General features: G+C 39.5%; 1 protein-coding gene across 3 annotated transcripts; it reads left to right on the forward strand.

Moving 5' to 3' along the window:
- Window positions 1-668: 668 nt before the first annotated feature.
- ms4a17a.12 (membrane-spanning 4-domains, subfamily A, member 17A.12) lies at window positions 669-11091 on the forward strand. 3 transcript variants are annotated; one of them, NM_001328005.1, is made up of 7 exons: window positions 669-728; window positions 1205-1403; window positions 1518-1628; window positions 6371-6439; window positions 7155-7289; window positions 8095-8208; window positions 10698-11091. In NM_001328005.1, exons 2-7 carry the CDS (start codon window positions 1230-1232, stop codon window positions 10839-10841), a joined length of 747 nt encoding a protein of 248 aa, NP_001314934.1. In that variant the 5' UTR covers window positions 669-728; window positions 1205-1229; the 3' UTR covers window positions 10842-11091. The 3 variants fall into 3 exon arrangements, 2 of the variants coding, with proteins under 2 accessions (NP_001314934.1, XP_073801595.1); XR_012401414.1 differs by having other exon boundaries at window positions 684-728; window positions 7155-7542; window positions 7939-8208; window positions 10698-10948; XM_073945494.1 differs by having other exon boundaries at window positions 684-736.
- Window positions 11092-12120: the final 1029 nt, after the last annotated feature.

A 12120-nucleotide genomic window follows, 5' to 3' on the forward strand; every position in this document is an offset into this window, starting at 1 on the left:
TGTCTTTATTCAAACAAACATGAAGTTTTTGACCAAAATTAGGTACATTGTAATAAAAAAAAATAAAAGTAAAAATAATAATTAAAACAAATGTCATTGATAAAAAAATAGCACTGCAAAAATGAACTATTGCCATTTCATGCAGTTAACAGCAGATTTTTCATCGTGCGCTAGTTCATTTTGCTTTCTGTTCTATCATTTTTTGCGGATCTAAAATCTTTGCGAGTTGAAAACTCTGAAGCTCAGTGGGCGGTATCTTCCCTCCGGGATAAAAGACTTTATTCTATTGGTCAATCTTGATTGAGGTCATAGGATGGTCATGCCCATTATGTTTTCACATGATTGGACTGGGCTTGGACTGTCTTCAGTGACAAGAGTGAGCAACAGGTCTTTATGTTAATCAGTTAACTGAAACTGTATAACTTGTATATTACCATCCACATTTCCCATCTGATAATGTAATGACTGCTGCTATTAAACTCACTGTAGTCCTGTGAGGGTACAATGCTATCCAGGGCTCATATCGGGCACGGAACGTTGGAAGCCCAATTAGCAAATATCTAGATGGAAAAAACGAACCGAGAGCTTGAGGGAGAGGCTCTTTACCTGCGGCCATTCTGCAGAAAACTCCTCCTGCTTCCTGTCTCTTTCTGGGAATCACTGCGCTGGTGTAAAGTTACAGCAGAAGAGAAAGTCAAAGCACAGTTGAAGACGGGATTCTGCTTCAGGTAAGACAGTACGCTACATACTGAAATATACTTATTATATCTGTGTTTTCTAAAGTAATAATAATGGATGTGTTTCCTTTATTTGGTAACAAGTGGACCTTGAAAGGCTTTTAAAATGTAGGTGATGTTGATCATTTTAAACTTGAGCTGTGATTTTTCCATTGTTTAAACACTCGTGATCATTACACCTCTGTTCATTAAAAAAGTTTCTGTAATTTGTGTGTTTTTGTTGATTTCTGGTGGTGAATTGCATTATGGGATGTTGATCTCTGCTCTGACCACTTTTGATGTTGAAAATTCAACTCTACAGTTTAACACAGTGACTTTAGACTACGTTCACACTGCAGGTCAATGTGGTCTGAATCTGATGTTTTTGCCCACATGTTCAAATAATATTTATACAAATGTAGTTATAATATTTATCTATATTTTATTGATAATAGTATCCTCTTTCACTTTATTATGATTTTGTACAGGTTCATTTGATACTCTGAAACTGAAATGTCGACTGTCGGAGCCATGAATCCTTCAACGATTGTCATCCAGCTTCAGCCACTGACACAAACAGCAACTGTGACCAGTTCTTCTGTGCCTGTGCGCATACAGCATGTTGCAGGAGTTTCACCTCTTCAAAGAACTCATCTTTTTCTGAGAGGCCAACCAAAAGCCCTCGGGGTGAGAAATCTCCCTTAAACCCAGATAACACACATTAACACACAGCATGTTATTCTGCTTTACTTCATGAAATACTCTCATCCTTCTTACACTGTTCTCTCTTATTTCTCACAGACTGTCCAGATAATGATCGGTGTGTTGACCTTCCTGTTTGGAATCCTGTTTATAGGTTATGAACCATTTTTCTTCATCAACACTGGTGTTTCTTTCTGGGGATCTCTCATTGTAAGTAACGATCATACAGTTCAACATGTTGTCCTAGATAACACAAGCTACAGTGTGTAATCAGCCAGAATACATCCTACTGTCACATTCACAGACACTAAAAGAACATGTAAATGCTTTGTGCACATGTTTATTAAGTATCACGTATTGCCACTAGAGGCAGCACTGAACACACAAACAGACTCCCTGATCTGACATGGAAGACATTGGTGAACAAAGATGCTTTTACTTTATTTTGGCACACAAAAGTGTTCCTGGAGCTTCAAATGATTAGGAGTGACATTTGATTATGTTTTCATTCCTTTTGTGTACTTTAAATGTCTCTGGATCATCACGGTCTATGGAGGATGAGGGAGTTCTTAGGCCTCGTTGGCCTCGTGAGGGCCAATGTTTTGCTGTTGAAAAAACTCCCAAAGACCTTGAGCTGGCAGCCAGCTCTGGGCCTGAATGGGCAAGCCCAAACGTGGCCTTCATAGCTGTCAGGGTTCTGCCACTCTGGTCCTTGTAAATTCTTGTTTTGGTGGCAGAGCTCGGACACTACCCAGGTCTGGTCCTGTTTCTGTCTCTGTGTGCGCGCGCGCCGTCGTCGTGGGTGTACGCAGAGTGTACGCGCTCCTGCTTGATGCGGCCGCGCGCGCGTTCTGCGTCCCTCGGACGCGTGCGCTCTTGTACTCGTGTTTTGCAGCGTGGTTGGTTGGTCTTGCTGGTTTCGGTTTTGGTCGGCGCTGAGATGAAGCATGCACGCTGCGTGTGTGAGCGCACGATGAGTGTTTTCATTCATCGTGTGCTCGTGTCTTGCATCTGTTGTCAAAGTACGTGGCTCTGTGTTTACATTGGGGTCACGTGCTTTTGTCGTGTGCTTCAGTGTTGTGCTTGTGTTGTCATGAACATGCGGTTAATGAGTTCTCTCATTGGCTGCATGTTCTTGTCCTGTGTTATGTGAGCGCATGGCTTGTGTTGTCTCTCTGTGTCATGCGCTCTCCCGTCTATTGTCTAGTCCCACCCTCCTTGTTTACTCATTATTAGTTTGTCATGTTCACCTGTGTGTCAATTTACTTTTTGCTTTATAATCCCCCTCATGTTTTCAGTCCTTTGCCAGTTCGTTGTCTACACTCCCCGTGTTCCTGCTCCAGTCTTGCCTTGTCTTGTCAGCCCAGCCAAGTTTGTGTGTTTTGTTAATGTTTTCCCCCTCGGGGTAGTTTTGTTTTGCCTTTTATTTTTATTTTTATTATTAATAAATACCCATTGTTTCTTTGCACTTGAGTCCTCGCTCCTTTTTCCCCTCACCGACCGTGACAATAGCATAAATGTGGGCTGTTCGCTAATGTGGGCTTGTTACGTGTTTAAGATGTTAGGTAATTAAACGGATGAAATGTAACAATCAGTGAGTCTACTAATGCTGGATGAATGAGGAGAAGACACAGCCGCTTGATAAGTGAAACAAAAAGTAAGTATTTATTAACAGATAATGTCAAACAATGAATAGAAAATGTAATGTAAATGTAATTTTAAATAATTGAATTAAATAAAGAAAACAGGAAGGTTGCCAAAACAAATAAATAAATATAACAAGACGATCTAACTAAACCCCAACCCACTAAACTGACTGATCAAAGAAAAATGCAGAAACAAAACCGTAATCTTCAGCACAAAGCTTAACTAAACTTCATAACTCCCAAACATAATTACACATGTGGCAACACCTCCATTTACTAACTAACAAATAATTATACTAAGCTGCTCACATTACTAGAATTCTACACACTGTTAGCCATTAGCAAAACAAGATCTCAGGTAATCCAATTCTCATAAAAATCGCTCTCACAAGACAATAAACTGAGCTGCACAAGTTTCTCTAATAAATTAATCTCTCAGTAAAGAGATTACTAGAATACAGCAATCGCAATCAAACCAAGCACAAGTGAACAGGCCGGCCGACACAAGTGAGGAGACCGGCTGTGAGCCAAGTGTAACCCTGCCGGTCCTACATCATCCAACCCGCTCCGAGCTGGGATTGAACCGGCGACCTTCCGCATGGGAGTTGAGTGCTCTACCAATGAGGCTAAAGACCATGGCCTATAGTGTCTGTCGCTAGAGTACCTTTAGAGGTTAGAGGAGTGAGCTTCACCTGCACAGCACCTACTACCTGGCCTACGTTATACAAGCGTTCCTCCAGAACAGCGCAAGCGCACAGCTTTTATACTGCGCAGACCCAATCCTTATTGGCGTGCCGATTGAGTGACGATGGTGATTGACAGCTTACTCGACCAATGGTTGCACATCTGAAACAGGACAGGATCCACAGCAAGAGAGAGAAGAGCACAAAACAGAAAACAAACAACAAAACACCACAAAACATACGTGAAATGTAACAGGGCTACTCACACCGAGCCCATAGTGAGCCCACAGCTGTGAGTCATACCTGGGCTAGCTCACAGTGAACCTGTTTAGGTTTGGTTGCCCAGTTGGTGGAATGAACTCCCTAACTGCATCAGAACAGCAGAGTCACTCGCTACTTTCAAGAAACGACTAAAAACTCAACTATTTAGTCTCCACTACACTTCCTAATCTGTAATTGCCTCTCTGAATATCACACTAATTGTACAAAAAATAAAAAATAAAAATAAAAATATACTAATACTACTAATACTTCCCTTCTTAGACTTTCCAGACCTGAAACTTGCTTATAGCACTTATTCATTGTTGCTCTTGGTTGTGTAAATTGCTTCCTTGTCCTCATTTGTAAGTCGCTTTGGATAAAAGCATCTGCTAAATGACTAAATGTAAATGTAATGTAGATGTTGGTGTGGACTGACTGTAGCTCCCTGTGCCCACTAAATCCCAGCATAGGCCCTGCATGAGCATGTTAGCAGATAGGCACTTGTTTTAAGGCACTCCTGTCTCTAGAAAAGCAAGGAATCAGGAGCGAAAGTTTGAAATAATTGTCACTGGATGATAGCCTCCGAACTAACGTCTCGCCTGTGCTTCTAATACTTAAAGCCTGGTTAATACTTCTGAGGTGATCCCCATAGTTGAGCATTTATACTTCTGCATTCTGTTTGTGTTGCTCTAAAAAAATGACAAAACTTCCGAAATACTAGCAGGCAGCGGGGATCCTCTGTGTTGAGTTTCTTTATGGGTGCTTTGAGTTTACACCAGAGGTACATGCAGCGCTAACTTACTGTAGAAGTCAAAACTCAAACTCGAGGCAGGAACCGGCGAACATGCTACAACTTTAATCATGAAGTAAACACAGAAGTGTCCATCTCAAATTCCTCCACAGGACTTCACGCTTGTTAAAGACCCATGACACCGGCCTCACTCCTCTACCACAGTTCTCAGCATCAGAGTCTGCGTCACAGTATGGAAAAGATATGCAAACAATGGCTCTATTCCCAGTTTCCAGAAAGATTTATACTGATATGTTAATGCATGTCATGAGTGAGCTTATGTAAAACTCATACACCTGTAAGTGCTACATCTCAGCTGAAAGCTGAAGTTCATGTGAAATTCACTGTAAATGATCATCTCTGATGACCCTGTTATACATGACACATCACATCATGGCACACACAGTCTGGTTCTCTCAAGGTTTTTTTTCTTCACTCCCATCAGGTGAAGTTTTTTTTCCCTCTCCGCTGTCGCCACTGCCTCGCATGGTTCAGGATTGGTAGAGCTACGCATCGATGAATTTGTTCTTCAGTGTTTGAACTCTCAGTAATGATTAAATCACACTGAACTGAGCTAAACTGAACTGAACTGAACTTAAACACTAAAACCTGAACCACACTGTTCCAGTTACTATGACCATTTATGTGAAGCTGCTTTGACACAATCTACATTGTAAAAGCGCTATACAAATAAAGCTGAATTGAATTGAATTGAATTGAATCATACCGTGCTCACCGTTCGGTTAGTCCTCCTCATTGGTCAACTTCAGATAGATTGACATTTGCATAGATTTGCTTCAGCTGTTTTTAATGTATATTTTTACTCTCTTATGTATTGCCCTGGTTTTGTCACGGTTGAGGTTGGAAAAGGACAAGAACTCAATTGCAGTCAATAATGGGTTTTTATTAATAATTCAAAAAACAAAAAACAAAAAGGCAACAAATACAACCCTGACGAGGAAAAACATAACTAAAAAGACAAACTAGACTGTAAAGAAACAGGACATCAGAGAACTCTCAGGAAGCACAACATACAAGACAAGACAGGACTAGTGTCCTGCCACCAAAAACAAGAATTGACAAAACCGAAGTGGCGGAATCCTCACAGGTTTGAGATCACTTGCTAGTAGCTATGGCTTTTGATTAGTTCTCATGTGATATCGCAAGGTTCTTGTCAGTTATCTAATGTAGTTAGTGTGTTTATATCCCCTCCATTTGGTTTAGCTCTTAGTCAATTATAGTTAGTGCTGAATGCATTTTCCTGAAGATTTCCTCCGACAGACCACTGTGATTACACCCACCAGCTCACTATGCTATGTGTGTTTGACAGGTCTAGTGTGTAACAAAGAAGAATGCAAATGCATTTAGTGGTTGAGGAAGTGCTTCACGTGCCAGTAAAATGCTCATTCTGATTAAATACAATGTACACACACACACACACACACACACACACATGTGTATATATATATATATATATATATATATATATATATATATATATATATATATATATATATATATATATATATATCCAACATAAGCTTTAAGTTTTGCTCTTCTCTCTGTTCTCAGTACATTGCTGCAGGCTCGCTCTCCATTGCTGCTGAAAACAAAATTAATTCACCACCTGCTTTGTGTCTGGTATGTACACAACACTTGATCTTTTCATGGGTCTAAACACTGGGTGCTTGTAAAATTTGGTGGGTAAGGATTTATGCATAAATATTCTTTTTTTCTGTGCTACTAGAGTATTGAAAGCAGACATTGCAGTATTTAAAGATTTGAAACTCTTTAGAAAGAACCTAAACATGCCATTTTACTCAAACTCTAGATAGTGGTGGAATAATAATAATAAAAGACTCAAACCTGCAAACTTTAAATCAAAAGTCCAACTCTCTAACCACATTAGACTACAGCTGCCCCGGTACACTAGCACAGAGTTTTATTTAAAATAGACACACAATGATTAGGATATCAGGGTAAACTATTCTTCCCCCAGTTAAACAGCCACTAACTTTCTTGTAATTTAGTAGGAGTTGGTGAATTGACGTGTTGTAAATTCAGCCACTCTATTCTCCTGTGCGGGGTTGAATAGAGTGAGCTGAAGTAAACAGTGTTGATCATAACTCGACACATTTACTAGCAAATGTTTAGTGATCAGACTGAAAACGTTCTACAGAGAGACTTTCCATGCAGTCACTTTATTATACACATGAGTCTTTAGTGCTTAGACCTTATATTTTCTATTTTTCTCAATTAATTTAGATCACTTTCCATATAATCTATCATCTGCTTAACCACAGTGTGTTAACACAACATGATACAAAACCTTTCTATTTCTGTGTGTCTACTGTAGGTGAGAGCTTCCCTCGGGATGAACATTTTCAGTGCTATAGCTGCGGGCATTTCCATTATTGTACATTCAATGGATTTGGGTTTTGGATCCATCTACCATTACTGGGCAAAACCATATTATTCTTATAATCATTGGGTAAGTCATCACCTCTTATATTGATATCATTTTAGCATTAATGTTTTATTTTATAATTACAGTAAGATCACTGTGTGACCGGTGCACTTGTAAAAATCAAGCGTAATCTGCACTCATCTGTCCAATGCTGTCCAGAACTTGACAAGATATTACTGTTCATTTACACTGGATACAAATATTGAAATTAAAGGTACCACAGAATGCACTGATGGTTTAAATTGGTTCTTGGATGGAAAAGTTTAAGCTTTATAATGCCTTAATAGTAAAAATCTCTTTAGTAAATGTTGTGGAAATTGAGTGTGGATCCAAGTGCATTCTAAGAGTCAGTGTTTGAGTTTTACACTAGCATGATTTACATGACAATGAGGAGGGTGTTTGAGGTTCAATGTATGCATGTACTGAAAATGAATACCTAGGTATGTCCAGGTTTTTATTCTATGGCATCTTTAAACATCACTTAGTTTCATCAGTATACCTAAAGCCTAGTTCACACTACAGGATTTTAAGGAAGATAACGAGCTAGCCAGCAGATCGGGGAAAAATCTGCGGGTGCTCGGCGCTTGGCAGTCTTTATGTATGAACTACTAAACAACGCATCGAATAGGCTTACTGACGCATCACTGACATCTTACAGACAGAAATCCAATAGTATACTGAAGACACAAAAAAAAAGCAGTGTGAACAGCACTTCAATCTGCCGATGTTTCAAATCTTATAGTGTGAACTAGGTTTAAAGGACTACAAATTATTGACCTCACTTTGTTGTCGTTGTTGTCCTTTATGCTCATGTTGAATGTTCTCTCAGAATATTTTCTTAAGAATCAGTGGTGTGTTGCTGGTGTTCGCCATCCTTGAGTTCTTCATCTCCATCTCCCTGTCTGTGTTTGCCTGTAAAGTCGCCTGCTGCTGTAAACCTAAGGTGAGAAATACATCAGCTGAACCCATCAGATAAATTTAGGTGTAAAGGATAAAGCTACTTTTAAGACTTGAGGTTTTGAGGTTTCACAAGAACCAACAAACCCAATATCTGTCTGTAATTCTTTACTCTTAAATCATACCCTTCATACCCTTAAAGTCCATGTGAACCAGAAGTTGCTGCAGACTTTATTTAAATATGATGACTTATTTAATAATTTCACCATTTTGATTAAAGTTTACGAAGACAATTGTCTGTTGAGGCGACAGCAACCAATCTCCTGCGCCATGTAGTTAATGATGTAGGAGCCGATTAGGTGACCAATCAGCCTGTGATGATGACAGAATTGTTTCCTTCAAGACTAACAATGTGCGCTAGCAAAACATTGTAAATCTGGATTTCATGCAGACCAGACAGAAACCAATGACATGTTTTTCTTTTGTTTTGTTTAAATCATCCAATCTCTGTTCTGTATTCACACACAAACCACATTACAACTAGGGTTGTAACGGTATGAATTTTTTACGGTATGATAATCGTCTAAAACAATACCACGGTTTTGCGGTATACAGTATGTTACAAAATAATAGAACAGTGAAGCAAATTTGACTTTTTCCAAATAATATATTTTCAGACACAGTGACGAGCGTTTTTTTGTCAAATCAGCGTTGTCAAATGTTGATGACGTAACTGCACTGATTCCAGAGCCTCTAAAAGTCCGTGAATGTTATGTGATACAGCACTGGAAAGCTGCGATTCTCTTCTTTATGTCAATCTTTGAATTGTATGAATCGGATCAGCGGATCAAAAGTTATTAAACATTTAAGAGCAATACTTATTTTTAGCCGCGGGCGGCTGTCTCGGTCTTTAAGGGTTAAAACCGTTGATATGCAATTGTTCATGGTATGATAATCATGCACGTTCAAATCGTGGTAGACCGTCATACCGGTATATTGTTACAACCCTAATTACAACAATTCAATTCAATTCAGCTTTATTTGTATAGCGCTTTTACTATGTAGATTGTGTCAAAGCAGCTTCACATAAATGGTCATAGTAACTGGATCAGGGTAGTTCAGTTTTTAGTGTTTAAGTTCAGTTCAGTTAGCTCAGTTCAGTGTGCTTAAAAAACAATTTGTGATTTGTGAAGTAAAAATCCACAAAACCTTTAATGTGTACTCTAAACGTGTGAGCAACTGGTAATGGGACAATAATTGTTGAACAATGATCAACAAAACAAAAAAGAAAAACCCAAAACAAATAGGCAACTCGAGCAGCAAAATAAAAATAAACACATGCCTCACTCCACAAACAAAGCCGAACGCATGATACGTTCACCACGCATCATAAACAAAACCTCCGCCAAAATAATAAGCTTTTTCATTCCTAAATGTCGCTGCTTCAACGTGCGCATTAAAACATACTCGTACACTCAAACCTTCGATCCCGCGTCTAACTTCAAGGAACACAGCCACTCCCACAAAGTTATGCTGTGTTCACACCAGACGCGGAACGCGTAGATAAATCGTGCTATTCGCTTGTAAATAGCTGCGTGAACATTTGAATTTAATCGCTTCATTTGCGCGTCAAATTCACTTCAGAACAGACACGGATTCGCGTGATGGGCAGATGGGCTTCTGTCTACCCAAGACTCTAGCTTCATAGCTAAATGGCTAACATGGATTTTATGAAGAAAATAACAGTGTTTATGTGCTTTATGAAGACTGAAAAACAGCGTTGATATGTTTAGGGTCGTGTTTGAGTCCACTACATCCTTTCAGAGATGCATCCAGCTCTGTGAGCTCATAAACTCCTGCAGAAATTTAACCTGGATGACGGAGGCTTTCAGTGGTGCTCCTGACTGAGCCAAGCCCAGTTTGATGAACTGTTGTCTGTGAAGGATGGAGGATTTCCCTCGGAACACCGACAAGAGGTTCTAAGTCACAATCACGCCCCCACAAGAGCAAGCTTCTGATTGGTTAACGCGGCGCGAATGTACGCTGAAGTTCAGATTTTCGAGAGATTCACGCGAAACGCTCGTTAAGTGCGTCAAACGCGCAAAACGCTCAATTCGCCCCACGCAATTTGCGTCATCCGCGTGTATCGCGCCGCAGGATGTCTATTCGTGCTTTTGCATTGACTTAACATGTAAATCACTCGTGCTTGACGCACGTTCCGCATCTGGTGTGAACGCAGCATAAGACCAACCAGCACGAAAATACACATTTTGTTACAATCCGGACTCGAAGCAACAACTACGCAGCGCGCTCTCTACAAACACACAGTCAGCATGACCCCTCCGTGACCCGGAATCACCTGCATGCTGACTGCGTGACAAGGAATGAATGAGAGCGCAAGAACCCATTCCAATGCGCTCTAAATAACATTTCATCAGCTGACAGCTGTAACCAAATCAGACATCCCTCATATGATAATAACGAAAAATGTAATGACGACCGTCACAAGCTGACCATGTACATTTTATCCTGCAGATTCCTGTGAACAGCAGCCCTTTAATTCAACACCCTCCTGCAGAAATGCCCCCACAGTACATTCAATGCCCTCAAGAAGTCCCCGAACCATGCTTTCAACATCCTCCTGCAGAAGCTCCCCCAGCGTACACTGAAGGCAAATAAATGTGAATCAACATGAAAAAACAGGGCAGAGCGGTGGATCTGCTGCTTTGATGCTGTGAACATTCATTGATGCCTTGTGTATCTGATCTGAATAAAGCGCATCATCAGATTATGTGTCAAATGATTATTATAGTCATCAACTGTGTATTTTACATGAGTATTTTTGTCTGTTTTGCTACTACCTATATGTATTTGTTACCTAATTGTTATTTGTTTGTATACTAATAAATTGGATTTGCTTTATCAATAACATTGCAGGTGTCTTTCTCTGACTCAACACATGTAATTGCAGGACAGCAGATTTGGATTTAGCAACTGATCACGTGATGCAACTGAACGTTGTGATCACACTGGTGTGATTGAAGGACACAAAGGGTTAAATGTGTTTTTAACATTGTTTTTATTTCTATGATTTCTCTGCATACCACTAGAAGAAGCCTGTTTACCACCAGCAGTACATATACCACACTTTGAGAATCACTGCTTTAAATCCTGAAATCCTAAGAAAACCAAAATCTTACCCTTGCTGCCGCTCACTGGATATTTCCTCTTTGTCGGAGCATTCTCTGTAAACCCTAGAGATGGTTGTGCGTGAAAATCCCAGTAGATCAGCAGTTTCTGAAATACTTAGACCAGCTTGTTTGGGACCAACAACCATGCCACGCTCAAAGTCACTTAAATCCCCTTTCTTTCCCATTCTGGTGCTCACTTTGAACTGCAGCAGATCTTCTTGACCATGTCTACATGCCTAAAGGCCATGTGATTGGCTGATAAGAAATGTTTTTATCATTCAAACAAACATATGAAGTTTTTGACCAAAATTAAGTATATTGTAATTAAAAAAATAAAAGATTCTGAACTGGAGCATCATATTCATAGATATTCTCCACTATTAGAAGATGTAGTAGTGTGTGTGTATACTGTATAAAGAGTAATATTTATCAGGTTCTTTTAATCTGGAGTCCATAGCTTAAAGGAAAAAAAGGTTACATATGCCACGATGGATTATGACAGGTCTGAAAGCAAATAAGGGTTTAACCCGGCACTGCTTTAACTCCTTACAATAGTAAGGTGTACCGAATAAAGAGGCCTGTGAAGGTACAATGCTATCCAAGGCTCACATCTGGCAAGGAACGTTAGGAACCCAAATAAAAGAGCAAAAAAAATAAATAAATAAATAAAAAAAAAAAAAAAAAAAATATATATATATATATATATATATATATATATATATATATATATATATAGAAAAAAAACGAACCGAGAGCTTGAGGGAGAG

The sequence above is a fragment of the Danio rerio genome, chromosome 4, assembly GCF_049306965.1.
Source record: "Danio rerio strain Tuebingen ecotype United States chromosome 4, GRCz12tu, whole genome shotgun sequence".
NCBI lineage: Eukaryota > Metazoa > Chordata > Actinopteri > Cypriniformes > Danionidae > Danio > Danio rerio.

What these genes read in the sequence shown, in the direction of transcription:
- ms4a17a.12 (NM_001328005.1), top strand. Translation starts at nt 1,230, where the DNA reads ATGTCGACTGTCGGAGCCATGAATCCTTCAACGATTGTCATCCAGCTT. An exon ending in CACCACCTGCTTTGTGTCTG is followed by an intron (nt 6,440 to 7,154) that starts GTATGTACACAA and finishes TGTCTACTGTAG; the next exon opens with GTGAGAGCTTCCCTCGGGAT. An exon ending in CCTGCTGCTGTAAACCTAAG is followed by an intron (nt 8,209 to 10,697) that starts GTGAGAAATACA and finishes TTTATCCTGCAG; the next exon opens with ATTCCTGTGAACAGCAGCCC.